The sequence below is a fragment of the Python bivittatus genome, unplaced genomic scaffold, assembly GCF_059951505.1.
Source record: "Python bivittatus isolate LINGU-HERP-01145 unplaced genomic scaffold, Pbiv_v1 ctg000700_np1212, whole genome shotgun sequence".
NCBI classification, from domain to species: domain Eukaryota; kingdom Metazoa; phylum Chordata; class Lepidosauria; order Squamata; family Pythonidae; genus Python; species Python bivittatus.
This window is the reverse complement of record NW_028277098.1, coordinates 58587622-58604495: the sequence shown is the minus strand read 5'-3', so window position 1 is coordinate 58604495 and position 16874 is coordinate 58587622. Positions and strand designations below refer to the sequence as shown.

The window sequence follows — 16874 nt, the reverse complement described above, 5'->3', positions numbered from 1 at the left end:
TCCAAATCATTTGCAGAGCTTGCCTAAGCTCTATTCTTAATATTATCTTTTTGTCAATCTCTTCAACACAGTGTATTTCAGTATTAAAAGAGGAAGACGACAAAATACAACAAAACATGGTGGGGACATACTAAAAGACAGAACATTTTGTTTGTATTTCTTGAATACAGGTGTTTGATGTAGACCACGTTTGATGTGATAAAAAAAAAAATCACTAAGAACAACAACATTTGCATGGTTATCTTTTTATTTCATGTTCTCCAGGTATTTCTGGAATTAAAAAATATGTATGGGGGCTTACTGATCCCTTATCATAAGGATTTAAACTACAATGTTCTAAGCCTCCGCTGCTAATTGATCACTGCACCAATACTAAAAATTCAAGACTTATACTTCCCCCCATACCCCTCCCCAAATTAGGCCTACTATAGACACCCAGCAGCACTGCTATACAATAGCGAGTTGCAGGTGCTGCCTACTGTAAATAGCACTGCTCAGCAAACCAGCTTTCCTGAGGAAACAAATAAGCAGCAGCATGAACACAGGTGATCACTCAACCTCTTCAGAATACACGCAAAATCGGAAGATCCCAGCATCCTCCCAAAAAACACTGTTGAGAGGTTATTATAGATGCCATATTGGGAAATCCAATATGTGATCAGCTGTAAGGGTGGGAGGGAATGCAGAAAATGCAACAATTAAGGCAAGGAAGGGACAGGGCAACAGCAGTGCAATTGGTGAGATGTACATCATGTGCTGACAGTGGTGATAGCAAAATCTTGCCTGGTGGATTAGAGGGGCTTCCCCAATACAGAACAAGTCCTTGCATTATGTTCTCCCAGCTTATGAGTTCCAGTCAAAATACTGTAATACATCTGACGTAAAACTAAAAACCATTAAGCTTATTACAATAAAGACATCTTTCATCCCACACCCATCCTCCAAGGCAACACTTTACATTTCATTAACACTGTTCCTGGAGCCAGCTACACATGGCCTCTGAAGAAGATATCATCATCTAGTCAGAAGAATCACTTGAATCCCAGAGAAAGTCTGAAAAGTCAAAGTCTGTATCTCTGTGCAACAGCGCAAAGGTAAGAGCCCATTGGACAAGGCACATATCGTCGTCATCCTCTTCAGAGCTCTCAGATGGAGATGGATTATAGACCTGTGATATGGGAAACATGCCAAAAACACACACACACACACACACACATATTGACATAAAACCACTCCACCAGTCTGCCAGAAAATGGATTTGGACTGAAAATACTGGTAGATTTTAGCAGACAAGTTAAGGCAATGAAGTTTATCAAGTAAGTAGCACCGATTACATCTGCAATTTTTAGGAAGACAAACTGTTATAAATAGGATGACAAAGGCTGGCCTAAAGCTGGTTGCAACATTGTGGAGCTCAAAAAATGTATTTCCATGCTGCAACCTTGTCCAACTTGATGCCTTTGAAATTTCCAGAATTATGATAGAGTACCAAACTGAGGGGGGCTGCATAGCAGAACTGTCTGGAGTCAGTTCTGAAATGGTTATCTTGCTGCTCACAAACAGCTGAAATTGTTCACTTTATCTCAAGCATAAGAAAGTGGTTTTACTTACAAAGGGTCGCCGCTTCCGCCTTTCAGGTCTCTGTCGCAGCCTTCCAGAGGGAAGCTGTGCACCAGGAAGTTCATGTAGATAGATACATTCTGATTTAAAGGGGCAGTGACCATTGCTTCGGACAAAGAATTTGCATCGTATTTTGCTAAGAGAAACAAAGTAATTATTAGAAAAATAGCAGGCATATCCTTCCATTAATAAAGTTTTTTTTTCAATTTGTAGACAGGTGTACAAAAATGGTATACCACAACTTAATGTCAGCTAAATATTGAGTTACACTCTTAACGTAATTACAAAATAATCCTTTTATCAGCAACTTCTTCCCAATTATTCAAACAAGAGGTTGAAAGCCAAAGAGATCGGAAATCTGAATTAAATTTGCAACTGAACTTCCCTCAACCTGTAGCCTACAAATGTGTGCTACCTGGGAATACTGAAAATGTAGGCATGATGCATCTATTCATATCCTGCTTTTCCTTCAGAAGCTTAGGATGCTCCACATAGCACGTCCTCCTACAATTTTATACACATACCAACCCTGTGGGGTACAGTGGCCTAAGTGATAGTGATTGACCCAAAATTACCTAATGAGGTTCCAGAGCTGAGCCTGGATTTGATCCTGGGTCTCCACAATTCTAGTCCAGCAACTTAACAATTGCATCACAGAATTTGAAAACTGAACAACTTAGTCCTAGGGTTTTAAATAAATTTTGTGTGGGAAAGTAGGTTGTTTGTTGGTTTATTTTCACCTTTGAGCCAGACCTGATTCCTGGCAAATACATGGAAAAGTCCCTGCAGTTTTCTAAGCATTTTCAGAAGTGGTTAGCCATTGCCTTCTCCTTGGGCTGAGAGGGCCCAAGGTCATCCAACTGGCCTGTGTGACTGGGGCAAGAATAAAACTCAGGTTTCCCTGCTCTTAGTCCAGCACCTTAATCACTAGAACTAACTGGTTCTCAGGAAAATACATAGGCAGAATTGGGGTCACCACCATAAGGTATCCTTTAAGAGTGACAGGAACATTACATGCATGCACATATATGAAGCCTCCTATACAGTAGTTATCATTTTAGGGAAACTGGAGGAACTCCACCCCAGTCCTTATCTAAGGTAAGTCACAATTCCTTGGGCTTCTTAAATTACTTTTTACACACTTCTTAAATTACTTCTTTCAGCTTTTCTTTGTTGGTTGTCTTCCCACAGTTCTTGCTTGGCATTCAGCTGGAGGACTGCAATCCATTTATTTATTTATATGTATGTATGTATGTATGTACAGTACTGTGCAAGTTTATCTTATCTAAGTTTATCCTTATCTACAAGTTTATCCTTATCTAAGGTAAGTCACAATTCCTTGGGCTTCTTAAATTACTTATTACACACTTCTTAAATTACTTCTTTCAGCTTTTCTTTGTTGGTTGTCTTCCCACAGTTCTTGCTTGGCATTCAGCTGGAGGACTACAATCCATTTATTTATTTATATGTATGTATGTATGTACAGTACTGTGCAAGTTTTAGGCAGGTGTGAAAAAATGCTGTAAAGTAAGAATGCTTTCAAAAATATATATTGTAATTGTTTATGTTTATCAATTTACAAAATACAAAGTGAGTAAACAGAAGAAAAATCTAAATCAAATCAATATTTGGTGTGACTACCCTTTGGCTTCAAACCAGCATCAATTCTTACACTTGCACACTTTGTACACTTGCACAAAGTCAGGGATCTTGTAGGATTAGAGTCAGGTGTATGATTAACCAATTATACCAACCAGGTGCTAATGATCATCAATTTCATATGTAGGTTGAAACAGTCATTAACTGAAACAGAAACAGCTGTGTAGGAGGCTTAAAACTGGGCAAGGAACAGCCAAACTCTGCTACTAAGGTGAGGTTGTGGAAGACAGTTTTATGTCACAGGTCATACACCATGGCAAGACTGAGCACAGCAACAAGACACAAGTAGTTATACAGTGGTACCTCGAGTTACGAACGCCCCTCCTTACGAATTTTTCGAGATACGACCAGCTCTGGCCCCAAAAATTTACCTCGACATGCGAACTCCGCCTTGAGCTACGAACCGGATCCGCGGCCATTTGCCCTGCTGCTACGCGGTCGCGGCTTCCTGTGGGCGAGATCGCGGTAGCAAGGAGACGTTCGGTGAGGCTTGTGGTTTGTTTTGTGGTATTTGGAAGGTTTTTGGTGTGCTTGTCAGCATGGCTCCAAAGAAAATGCAGAGCAGGCTTGGCAAGAATAAGGCTTTGAAGAAAAAAGTAACGATCGAACTGAAGAAGGACATTATAGAAAAGCACGATTGTGGTATTCGTGTGACTGATCTGGCCTCGGAGTACAAGGTGGCGAAGTCGACCATCTTGACTATTTTGAAGAATAAAGATGCCATCAGAGGAGCTGATGTGGCAAAAGGAGTAATGATCTTAACGAGGAAGAGGACACAAGTGCTGGAAGAGGTGCATATGTTTCAGAACTGTTTAACCGTATGTATTTACATTGAACCTTATGGGGGAAATTTGCCTCGTGGTGCGACCAAATTCGGAGGGCGGAATAGATTAACCGTATTTACATTGAACCTTATGGGAAAATTTACCTCGAGTTGCGACCAACTCGAGTTGCAACCAGAGTCACGGAATTAAGTTCGTAACTAGAGGTACCACTGTACTACATCAGCAAGGTCTCTCCTGGGCAAAAATTTCAAAGAAGACTGGGGTTTCAAGATGTGCTGTTCAAGCTCTTTTTGAAGAAGCACAAAGAAATGGGCAATGTTGAGGACCGTAGATGCAGCAGTCGGCCAAGGAAACTTAATGCAGCAGATGGAAGACACATCATGCTTACTTCCCTTTGACATTGGAAGATATCCAGCAGTGCCATCAGCACAGAACTAGTGGAAACCAGTGGGACCCAGGTACACCCATCTACTGTCCAGAGGAGTTTGGCCAGAAGTGGTCTTCATGGAAGAATTGCGGCCAAAAAGCCATACCTCCAACATGGAAACAAGGCTAAGCGACTCAACTATGCACGGAAACATAGGAACTGGGGTGCAGAAAAATGGCAGCAAGTGCTCTGAACTGATGAGTCAAAATTTGAAAGATTTGGCTGTAGCAGGAGGCAGTTTGTTTGCCAAAGGGCTGGAGAGCGGTACAATAATGAGTGTCTGCAGGCAACAGTGATGCATGGTGGAGGTTCCTTGCAAGTTTGGGGCTGCATTTCTGCAAATGGAGTTGGAGATTTGGTCACGATCAATGGTGTCCTCAATGCTGAGAAATACAGGTAGATACTTATCCATCATGCCATACCATCAGGGAGGCGTGTGATTGGCCCCAAATTTATTCTGTAGCAGGACAATGACCCCAAACATACAGCCAATGTCATTAAGAACTATCTTCAGCGTAAAGAACAACAAGGAGTCCTAGAAGTGATGGTTTGGCCCCCACAGAGCCCTAATCGCAACGTCATCGAGTGTCTGGGATTACATGAAGAGACAGAGGATTTGAGGCAGCCTACATGCACAGGAGATCTGTGGTTAGTTCTCCAAGATGTTTGGAACAACCTACCTGCCGAGTTCCTTCAAAAACTGTGTGCAAGTGTACCTAGAAGAATTGATGCTGTTTTGAAGGCAAAGGGTGGTCACACCAAATACTGATTTGATTTGGATTTCTCTTCTGTTTGCTGACTTTGCATTTTGTAAATTGATAAACATAAACAATTACAATATATATTTTTGAAAGCATTCTTACTTTACAGCATTTTTTCACACCTGCCTAAAACTTTTGCAGAGTACTGTATATGGCCACCCATCTCACCAGTTATTCTAGGTGCCTAACAATAAAATTAACATGACATCAAAGCAGCATAAGAAAGGCTATAAGGACAGCTGAAATAAAAAGCCAAACAACAATAACTCACAACCACACAGGCTCCAACTAACTACCTGACTCTCAAGCATCAACTTCATGTAACTTTCACCAGAGAAAACAGTTACATACCTAGTCCGTGCCTTGAAAGTCTCAATCAGTTTTTCCTTCTCTTCTGTATCAAAAACCCAGTATTTGTTGGGAATAAAGTAAGTTGAAGTGACTCTGCACTCTGGGCAACCTCTGGAAGTTGAATACAGCGTATAAGACACAGTAGACAATTCATCTGTCAATGTGATCCAACCTTAAGTACTAAAAGCCTCAGAGATTTTAAACAAGATCAAGTGATTTCAGAATTTTGATTTGTATTAATATCCTTAACAGTAAAGCAGAAGCAAATTGCAACAGAAGTTGGTTAACAATATAAGAATTTCAAGAATACATGAAAAGTCCTGATCTCCCATATAGATTTACAAATTAAGGTTTGTCATATCTATTGCAATTATGATTCCTGCTGAGAGCATAATGGACAGGATTATTTTTAGGTATTGCCCTCATGTTGGATGATTTCTTGTCATGTCACTAGATTTCAGTCTTCCTGGCATGTATTATATATTATTTCTATGCATTCAGAATAAAGATTTGTGTGACCAACATTATGCATGTTTATTACACTTGTTTATGACCTAGAACATTTGTTTATGATTTGTATTCTGTCTTTCTACCCATAAGGCTCTCAATGAAATTCAAATCATTCAGGCAGGGTGGTGTATGCCCCCATTATTTTCCCCAATGGAGTGACTTTTTCCCTATTCCTTCCTACTGACCTGAAAAAGCATGTCATGAGCATTATAGTTGTACATCTAACATCATCATTCTTTTAGAGGGTTTGCTCCTCTTCCTGAAGATGGGATACTGCATCCCAAAAAACTTAAGGAAAGTCTTGCAGAATCAAGCTTGTCCTTTTCTCTCTAGCCCTTGGTTCTGGTTTGTTGCTTTGTTTTGCCACTGTAGAGGGCAATGATACACTGAACTTGAAAACTGGCTTTTTAAAATTCCTGTGTATCTCTCTTTTCCTCCAAGTAGCTCAGTGCAGTAGGAAAAGGAATGTATGGTAATTAAAAGCTTTTCATGCAAGCATGATAGACAATGGAAGTGCAAGCTTAGAGGGTACAAAGTTTCTCTACACAAATACTGGCCAGGCAAGAGGTTAGATATTAACCAGCATAAAGATTAGTTTATATAAGCAGGAGGTTTATATAAGCAGGAGACCCGCAATTGCCATGGAAAGCTTACTTTATCACCGTACTGTGAAAGTCTCGGCTTTTCCGCCACTTCCGGATGCAGCCCACACAATAGGCATGGGTACAGTTGGGAAGAATGCCAAACAGACGTTCCTCGGGCAAGGGTTTCTGAGAGATTTTGTCCATGCAGATGCCACATACCACATCCTTGCTCTGTGCCACTGCAGCTTCTGTTGCTGCTTGCAAACTACCAGTTGCCTAAAAAAGATCATCACAATGTTTAATAGTAATATAAAACAAAACAGATCTTGGCTGTTTATTCTATAGATCCTTTCTGGGTATTGCTCTTTCAAAAGTTTAAATTTAGAAGTTTGTTCCTATATAACCTGTTTATTGGAGCTTTAGATAAAAGGAAAATTGTGAGTGGCAGGAAGATGACTGAGGCAAGACTCATGTAGTCATACCCATCCTTGTCTCACTGGCAGTTCTTGGTATGCTTTTCCTGTCCCACAGAAGAGAAAGTCTGCTACTCTAAACAAATTAAGCAGAGTTTATATAAATGCTTAGGTGTTAAAACTTAAATGCCTGGGGATTTAGTAACAAGCACAAGAGAACAGTAGCCTTCAATAGGGTGAACTTATTTCCCCAAACTATTGCCCCTTGATGTAGTCAGTTGCAATTCTTAGAAATTCCAGCCAAAAGCTATAAGGATAGGAAAGTCTGCTATAATTAGGCTTTGTTTTCTTTGTTTAGCACAAAGAAATTTGAAATAAAATAGAAAAAAAACCCCAAAATCAAAATGCTTTGCACTGTATTCAGTTTGTATTCCTTTGTATCACTATCATTTGCCTCCCAAGGAATTTGCTTTTCATTTACCTATTTCCTTTGTTTCCTATTTCATCACTTTCTCCTCTGTCCTTTTTCTCTCCCTCACTTTGATCCATTCCTTACCCATTCCATTTTTCTCTCTTCAAAGATTGCTTAACCCAACTTGTTCACAGCCTGTAGAACCTGTTTTTAGGCAAAAGCAATTGGAAGGAGAGAAACAAGGATGTGCATAGGGTAAAGTTGGGCCCTGCTGATGTTGAACTACAATTGCTAGCAAATCCAACCATTGGCCATGCTGGCTAAGAAGGTTCAGTTCAGTGATTTCTGGAGACATCATCCCATCAACAGAGTGTACCTTAGCCTGAATTCTCAAAGAAAGATGTTTTAAAATCTCAGTACATGGAAACAATATTTACCCCCCAAATGTAACAGCCTGCATATACCATATGCAATTTTCATACAATGAAATTATTGTCCTAGGATACTCAAGTGGAGCACGCTTTTAGATGGTAGCATCTATTGTTCTCTCTGTCCTTCAGTTCTCTCACCTACCTTTGACTCTTCTGAGAGAAGAGAAGCAGAAGCAGTCTCCTTGGTAGATTCACTTTCTGACTTCAGGGATGTGGTATCAATTTTCTGTTCCTGGGAACTAGAATCTAAGCAGAAGGAACACAGCTAGCCAGGAAAACTTCTTCCCATCACCCCACTCTATATAATATTATGTGTGTGTGAAAATCACAAAAATCACACACCCAGCAGCCTTACCAACTTAAAAAAAAAGTAACAGTATGTATCTCAAGAAGGACAAATCAGAAGGAACAGCAACAGAACTTTTTTCAGTTGCCCACAGTGATGGTGGTAGAAAGACTAAATGGCCATTCAGCTGGGTGGGTTATAAAGGATCTTGGCCTCTAATCCCTTTATTTTAATGCAAAATACAGAGCTTTTCACTTAAGCCAAGAAACCTGCACATTAAGTAATTGTTTGTTAAAAAGTGACTGAACTATGTGGTCACTTAAATGGACTCTTGCAACACGAGAGCCACTGAGAAAGGTAGCTCCCATACAGGTTGGTTGTTTTTTGAAGGATGGATAAGATGTGCCTTCATGGTTCAAATGGAACACTAACAATGAAAATCTGGCATGAAAAGATACTTTGACATAGAAAAGTATATATTAACTTTCAAATAAGAAAGGTCTGGAAAATGGAGAAAGTATCAAAAGACGATCTGAAATGATGAGCCCAATATGCAATATCTTATGAATACTATGCTTCTACTCATGCTAAGCTTCAGGTGGTACTGGAGTTTCATGTGCTCTGTGAATGCTCCAATGAAATATATAACATACACAATCTCATTCCATTAGTTCTGTTGGGAGCCTACCTGCAGTGGTCTCCCTAGGGACAAATTCTTTGCTGAGAGCCCAGTTTGGTGGATGCCAAGGAGTGAAGGCTTTTTCCTTGTCTTCATCTTCCTCGTCAAATGACATGCTCATGCTTTCAAAGTTTGTTTGCAGCTGCCCCATGCTCAAGACCGCTGGCTCAGACTCACGCCGAGACCCTCCCCAGCTCCTGACTGAAGCCTCTGGCAAGATGGCTGGCTCTGACCCCCGGCGGTTCAGCGACAATCCACTTCCTTCCAGCCCGTGGTGGGCAGACTCTATACGACACCTGCTCAAGGCTGGGGCTTCTGAAATATGCTGGTAGCTAATGAAATATTGAATAGTGAGTGAGATGGAGTGATAGCAGTATCTCACTGAGAGCATAACAAACATACCTGTTCTTGCACTTTAGTTTTTAAAGTGTCATAACCTCACACTCAGGGAAATGCAATTGCACTTTCATAACCAACAAGAGAGGAATCATTATAGCTCTATAAAATAGTTATCAAATGGTGCTTACTATAATCCCGCTAGAGAAGGGGATCAGAAAACATTCCCTCCTAATCCCCTTTCCCAAGCAACTTCAGTGCTTCCTCCCCTGAGTGCTAGGACAGCTAAAGCAGCAAGGGAGATGACAGAGGGGGAAGGGATACAAACCTGAAAGGGGTTTGTCTGCTCTTTCTCTTTCCATCTCTACTGGATCCTAATGCCTTCTGTGAATTCATGCTGTTCCGATGCACAGATTGGACAACCTGGATCTAACTCTGTGCCTTCTGATAATCATGATACTCAGCACGAGGGACAAATGATGTGTAAGACTATAGCTCCCTTAAAAGAGGCTGTTTGTTTGTTTGCCTAATTCACAAGGTGATCAGAACAGGAATTTTCTGTGTACCGTTTCATTTGGATACCGTAGCATATACTTTTAACTTGCATTTTGAAAGAGAAGTACAAAAGCCTCAGTTCACACTTTATTTTAAGCCTGATATGGTTTGTGCTGAACATGAAGTTTGTGTCCACCATTGCTTATGGCTTAATATTATTTGCAAACTAAGCCATATAGCTTGCTCAATAAACCATGGCTTAGCATATGTGAAACCAGCCAAATAACTCCTAACACAAGTAGCTGGAAGAAAACCTGGTTGCTATCCCATAGTGTGTTGACTAAGTGGGAGAGTTGGACATTTCTATTTTTGCTTTCATGCCTTTATACTCTCAACCTCATGTGAGGAAAGTACGTTTTCGGATGAATGGGATTGTTTAAATCAAATTGAAACATAAGGAATTCGCAGTATCCTTGGAGCTGGCTTATCTAATTCACACCAGTCTGTTGTAAATCTTATCAGAGCATTCCCATGGCAACCCATGAATCTGTCCTCAAGATGCCAATAAAGGATGTCTTCTTTCTGGCATTTGGCACCCTAAATTGCCCCCTCCTTTTGACCTGTTTCTTCTCACTAAGACGATTGTTTTCTTTGAAGATAGCAGACAGCAGAAGGGCAGGAAGTAACCTGAGATATATTACTTATGAATATGTGTGCATGCATCATTTTTCCTTTTTCTGAAGTGTATAAATATCAGCGCATCTCTTTTGTTTGGAGGAGTGGCTCTCACTATTCTTTTGGTGGGATGCCCTCCAGTATGTACTGTTTATATAATAAACACTGCAGCAAGCCTTGATTATTTGCTTTAGATCCTGTGTACGTAATATGAAACCTTCCTCTGCCCCAAAATTTCCTAAAGGGAAGTATTTAAAACCTTTCTTAAACAGCAATTTCCTGCTTTGCAACATTTAAAAAATGCTCAGTATGTCATGGATTAAGCAACAGAGGAATATTCAAGCCAGTACTGTACAGAGTGCTGCAAAATCCTGGAAAATAAACCTAAACTGAAATCGCTCACTAAGAGCAAAACTGAAAAAGAGGTGCTGCACCAGAGCTTGCATCGCAGTTCTAACAGGGCATCGTTCTCTCCCTCTAGGTGCAGACCAGCACCAAGACGCCTTTCCAGTGTCTTCATGACATTTACTTTTTCTGTCCCTTATGCGTCAGGCATTAATTTCCTAGTTAGCAAGGACACATTTGGGGATTTACTGAGTGCTAGATTAGGGAATATTACTATAAAATAGCTGCTTGGAAACTCCTGGTGGGAGCAGTAGTCCCACCAGAAGGCACCAGGTTGTAGAAGGCTGTTCTAGAAGAAGCTTTCAGCTGATGTGGAATACAGGCCAAGCCTTTTGAGTTTTCTTGTTGCTTGAAATGAATGGCAAGAGTATTCTGGAACATGGATGAAGGTGAGGTGCTGGGAAGTTGAAGGGGTAAACGTGGGGTGGAGAGAGATGACATCTGTAGAGGCTGAGGGGGGGGAAGGCACTGGGAAGATCAGGGGGGCTAGGAGATATGCTATGGTAGGAGCTAGTATGGGGGAAAAAGAAGGGGGTAACATATCAGCCTTGCCCTGTCTGTGTTTTGTTTTGTTCACAATCAGGAATAACCAAAGAATCAGATTTCAGTCCTTGGTGAAAAATTTGGCAAAATTTCCAGAACCTGGTGGTTTGTTCTAGGTTTGAAGCAAACTTCTTTTTCCATCCTCTGCACAACTGTACTTCTAATCCTCCATATCTAGTAGATATGAGGAATGTAAGGATGATATATTTTTAAGAATACTTACCTGCAACGGTCTCCATAGCCACAGAATCCATTCTGGAAATACCTGCAGATCTGGGTAGATTTCCTATCATGGGAGAATCGGCAGTTCTGACCCCATCTGCAGGCTCCACGGGCAAAGTTCCTAGAAGCAAAATAATAACGAAATGTGTAGTAGGGACCAGAATTCTATGCTTAATAGAGCCATCTAGATGATAGTATCTCAACAAAAATAGTACAACCAGTATTAAACTTACATGCGTTTCCATCCTAGGTTAAGTTTGAACTTACCAGGTCCCCCAGGGATGGAGAATTTGTTTATATAAGAAGCGGCCTTTAGTAACGTCAATATAATGGAAAATTATCCCTATTCCATTGCCACCCCTTTAGACCAGAGCTCTGGCAGGTATCAACTCTTGCTCTACCTAAGTCAGGCATGAACACGTGTCCTTCACATATGGCCCATTCACTAATAAGTAGAGAAGACAGCCACCAAGTTTCCAGTTTGCTGCAGGTTACATCTCAGTCTTGTTTTCCTCTATTTTCTATTATCTTGAAATCTAGGAAGGGCAGAGGGAAGAGGGAGGCCTATTATTCCATTTTGGGTCATCTGTAATTCTTACCACAAACACCCTTTCTCATCATTGTTAATGGTTTGTTGAATGAAAACAGAGAATGCAAAACAGAAAAAAATTGGATAAGAGACAATAAATAAAATTCCTGGTTAAACCAAACTGGAAAGTTTAATAGGCACCTCCATTACACAGATGTAGACCTATGAAGCATCTTTCAATGTTATATTTTGAATTTTAAAAAGGAAATGGGAACATGCCATTTTTAAGTTCATGGTTCCAGGAAAGGGGTATATATTATAAGAGCAAAGGCCAGCAATATCAATCTTATGCAGGAAGAACTGTTATCTTTTGATTGCTAAGAGATGATTTCACAAAGGTATTAATTCAAAGGAGATTGCTCTATTTATACTTGATAAACTTGACATATACAACAAAGCAGCTCACTCGAGGTCTTAAGAGTATGCTGAAAGAAAATTAGTTAACTGTGATGAAAGGGAGGTAATATTTAAAAAAATGGTACATGGATTGGCCAGTTCAAAACCAGAATTTCTGCACCAAAAATACATTTTAATGCTCAGATAAATTAAGAGCTCACCACAACCAAGGAAACAACAGGCTAAAGAAGCAATGTTCCAACAAGTACTTGGCTTCAGATTATGTAATTGGCACTTTTGTTGTACTAGGTTTTTATTGTTAATTTTTATTATGTATATATGTTTGAATGCATTTGAGGATTTTGCTGTACTGCATGCAAAGGCTTAATTATAAATAAAGAGCAACACTCTTCAAGTACCTAAAGGGGTGTCAGACACAAGAAATCCACAAGTTATTTTCTGTCATCTGAATGGTGTTAAATTACAGGAAGCCAGATTCTGTTTGAATGCTAGGAAAAGCTTCCTAACAATAGGAGCAATTCAACAATGAAACTGATTACCAAGTGAGATGCGAGATTCCCTTCGCTGGGATGTCTTCAAAGTTTGGGTAAATATTTGCCAGGAATGTTTTTGTTTCCTGCACTGAGCAGAGGGCTGGATTAGATGAACCAAATGACAGAATCAGGTTCCTTCCAATTCTATGATTCCAAGCACTGACATTCTCGTAGAGGATCAAAGTTAGGAAGAAAATGTACCACTTCTTAACATTATCTGAATGGAGAAAAGGCTGGAAAAGTGGGTGACTAAAGGAGAAGTCTAGGAAGCCTGAGGATTTCATCTGCACAGATTTGGGCCCTAATCCCACTGTCAGTACTGTTTTAATCTAGAGATGGTGGTCATGCAGTTAAGTGAATTTCAAACTCCCATTCCACCAGTCCTGAGTCACCTCTGAAACTATCTGAAATACGTTTTTTTTCCTTGCTAGACAAAAATCTTCCTAATTGCTCTCAATGAATACTATTTAGTTATTAAATTTATATTCCACCTTTTTGTCTATACAACACTCAAAGAGATTTACAAATCTCCTTTTCCACACCCTTTTATTGGCTGAATAATAGCAATAGACAGAGCCCTTTTGGGTTCACGGCAGGGATTTGGGGAAGGGGTGGGTCTCAGCAGGCAGCATCTGGAACAAACTATTCCTGCTCTTTAACCTATTACATGACCATCACCTTAATTGTTCCCCACCTCTTCTCTACCTTCCAATGAAATAACAAGAGCAGAGGGAAACTATGTTTCCACTTGATCTGTGAAGCTGAAAAGGCTGTCCCAAACTTGGCTACTGTACTGTCACAGAAAAAAAGTGCAGGAGGGGAGCAATGAAAGAAACACAGTGAGGTAGACAATAAACGAACAGGTGGAGGGAGACAAAATCTTATTATTTACACAAAGATATCAAAAGCACCATGATGATGGTGCTCATTACGCAAAGATGGTGATCATTACACTAACAGAAGATTTTACATATATAGAATTTAGATGCTAAATATATTCTTATATTTAGTATTGAAACACTTAAGACTTTTATTCATGATCTTTGAACCCGGTTTCATTCTTTTCAAGTTTGTAAGCTTGGAGGCCTTTTTCACTAGCCTTGATAAATAAGAAACTGTACCCATAGAAACAAGATAAGGTGTACATTCCAAGGATTGCTTCTTCCTAGAAAAAGGTGTTTGGCTAACAGTCAAGAGGCCCTAAAAAGGCAGGCAGGCAGGCTGCCTGGCCAGCCAGCCCGCCCTTATATGGAATGATGTTAAGGTAAGGTATGGGTAACTGAGTAAGGGGTGGTGTTTTATAGGAGAGGCTGAATGGAATGTATATAAAGTGCTGTAGGGGAGGGTCCTGTGCGGCCTAACAGCTTCCTGTCATTGTTTTTGGTGAAGAATAAAGAAGTTAATTTCATGCAACTGTCTGTTGTCTCTTTGATCCTGGCTCAGAAACAAATTTGGTAAGAAATAAAATTTTAACAACACAAAGATATCAAAAGCTTAATTGCAGACCTTCCATTTGTAACTTATTTCACTAACCATACCTGACATGAGTAACAGTAGTGGTTTCCCCACTCCCCTGGCTAGGAATTATGGGAGCTGAAGTCCACCACATTTAGAGATAGCCCAGACTGGGGAAAGCTATTCTGTAGACAAAGGTTATTATTTTGTTTGTAGTTAATGCTAAAAACAGAATATGTTAAGCTACGGTAAGGGGATTTTTGTAAGAGCAACTTTCATAAGTCAGCAGAGAGGCACATACTTTCCCCTTTTAAGAAGTTACTTATTCCTAGAAACTAAATTTACCAACCAGCACAGATAATGTTGATCCAAGGTAGTGTAAGGAGGAGCAGTGGGCGTTGTTTGGCAGTTGAGTGCAATTCCAACCCTTTGTTCCTGCTATTCCACGGGGGCAGGGTGAGTAAAAGCTGGCAAGCCTATCTGGTATTTCTCGAACTACCAAGACTAAGAGACCGCTAGCACTGGAAAGTTACTAACACAGCAACCACAAATATATGGTCCCATAAACATGAGATAAAAACTGCGGCTTCAACAGTATGCTCTCCCTTTCAAGTACAAGAGGGACAGGAAGAGGCCCTCCATTTTTGTGCGTGGGTGCTTCCTAGAATGAAAGGCGCGTCCTTACTGTTCGGGACCCAATGCCGCACCCTGAAAATGACTCCCACTCAGAGTTCGTAAGAAAACAGGAAAACATTCACTTTCCCACTACGACTCTGCAGCAGACGCGGCAGGCCATTGAAGCAACCCGCTCGAACGGCAGACTGCGCGCGCATCCCCCAGGAGCGACGCTCGGCGGGAAATGATGCAAGCAGAAACAAAAGCAAGAAAGTTTGCTTACAACTGGGAAGGAAGCACTCAGCTGCCAGGCCCATCACCATAATACTGCTGCTGAATCACTTTCAGTACTCCAGCCAGTTGCAGCACCTAAACTCAACCTGTCCGGCGTCAGCCAGTTTGCCCAGCAAGCCAGGCGACAGCAACTAAGAAATGGCAGGCACTACTATCAGAGCGCACGTCGCACGAGACACCCCTCCTAGGCGATCTAACCGAGAGGAAAGACGGCGCTCAAGGTCTCTCTCCCCAAACGCCATACCTGCATGGGATCCTACTAGATCCAGGTCTCTTGCTGGCCTGGCGAGCGCCTCCTCCTACAGCCCACCTAGACTCCATCGAGCTTCCAGCCAGACACAGAAACTCCCACATCTACTTGGCCTGTCCCTCTTCCCAGAGGCACTTTATGACAGAGGAGGGGTTTAATAAGAAGAGCCCATTGGAGCAGGGAGGATGGACACACCCCGCTTTTTATTAAGCGGTCGAATGGAGTGGCTCGTCTCTATTTTGAAAAGGGTTCTTCCGCGGCGTCTCAGCGAGCGAGAGGTATTCAAGCTGGGGAGGTAGTTCTCTGACCTCGCTGAGAGAGAAAGTGGAGTTCTTCAGCAGCTACTCCAGGCTTTTTGCATAGGGGGCATATGGGGACGCACTGCATTTAAAAATGGGGCTCATCCATCCTGAACTAATATTCTCAAATCCTACTGACTTGAATGAAATTTAATAGAGTATTAGTTTGTCCTATATACGGCACGCTTTTACCAACCCAAATCCAAATTACAATAAAATAGGTAGCAATGGAGGCGAATATGTGTAGCTCAGGGTTGAACTGTGGAGTCCTTGGGCTCAGAGAACCCCAAGGACTCAACAATAAAATAGGTCCCAAACAAGTTCGTTTCCAAACAAAAATGTCATGTAACTATTTTATGTACAGATTAGGCAAAACAAGATACACTGGTAATAGAATTCTTTCAAAAATAGTTACTTCTAAGGCAATACTAGTATAATCAGGATTATCCCAGGGATCAGCGAGAGGAAGCAGAGCATACAGACAAGACAGTCTCTGGCCAGACAAGGAAGCCAAGACATACTGTTGTTTATCCAAAGAATGGTTAATCAAGCTGCTTGATCAATCTATCATATATAAACTCAGTGAGATGGCAGAGAATGGAGGCAAAACACATTTGTAAATGTCTGTAAAAATTGAATCTGCCAACTGTTTTGCTGTTAACCACCACTTCAAAGTCAAAGACTTTGGAGGGTCTCTTCTAATGCCAATATGTTGTGCAGGTGTTCGTCACACATACTAGTCCTCATATAGATTTCAGTTCAACACAGACACGCAAATGTCTGTCTATAGCCTGTTTGATGAGCTGCATTGGTTGCCAGTGTGCTTCCGAGTGTAATCAAGGTGCTGGTAGTTGCCTTTAAAGCCCTTCATGACTAAGTTATTTGTGG

The 16874-nt window shown here is 40.9% G+C and overlaps 1 protein-coding gene across 1 annotated transcript; it reads right to left on the bottom strand.

Moving 5' to 3' along the window:
- Nucleotides 1–176: 176 nt before the first annotated feature.
- On the bottom strand, nt 177–15816 carry LOC103058445 (putative E3 ubiquitin-protein ligase makorin-1). Its single transcript, XM_007423656.3, has 8 exons — nt 15682–15816; nt 11596–11715; nt 8928–9250; nt 8096–8199; nt 6768–6973; nt 5604–5714; nt 1612–1756; nt 177–1168 (listed from the first exon to the last, which is right to left on the bottom strand). Exons 1-8 carry the CDS (start codon nt 15789–15791, stop codon nt 1019–1021), a joined length of 1269 nt encoding a protein of 422 aa, XP_007423718.2. The 5' UTR covers nt 15792–15816; the 3' UTR covers nt 177–1018.
- Nucleotides 15817–16874: the final 1058 nt, after the last annotated feature.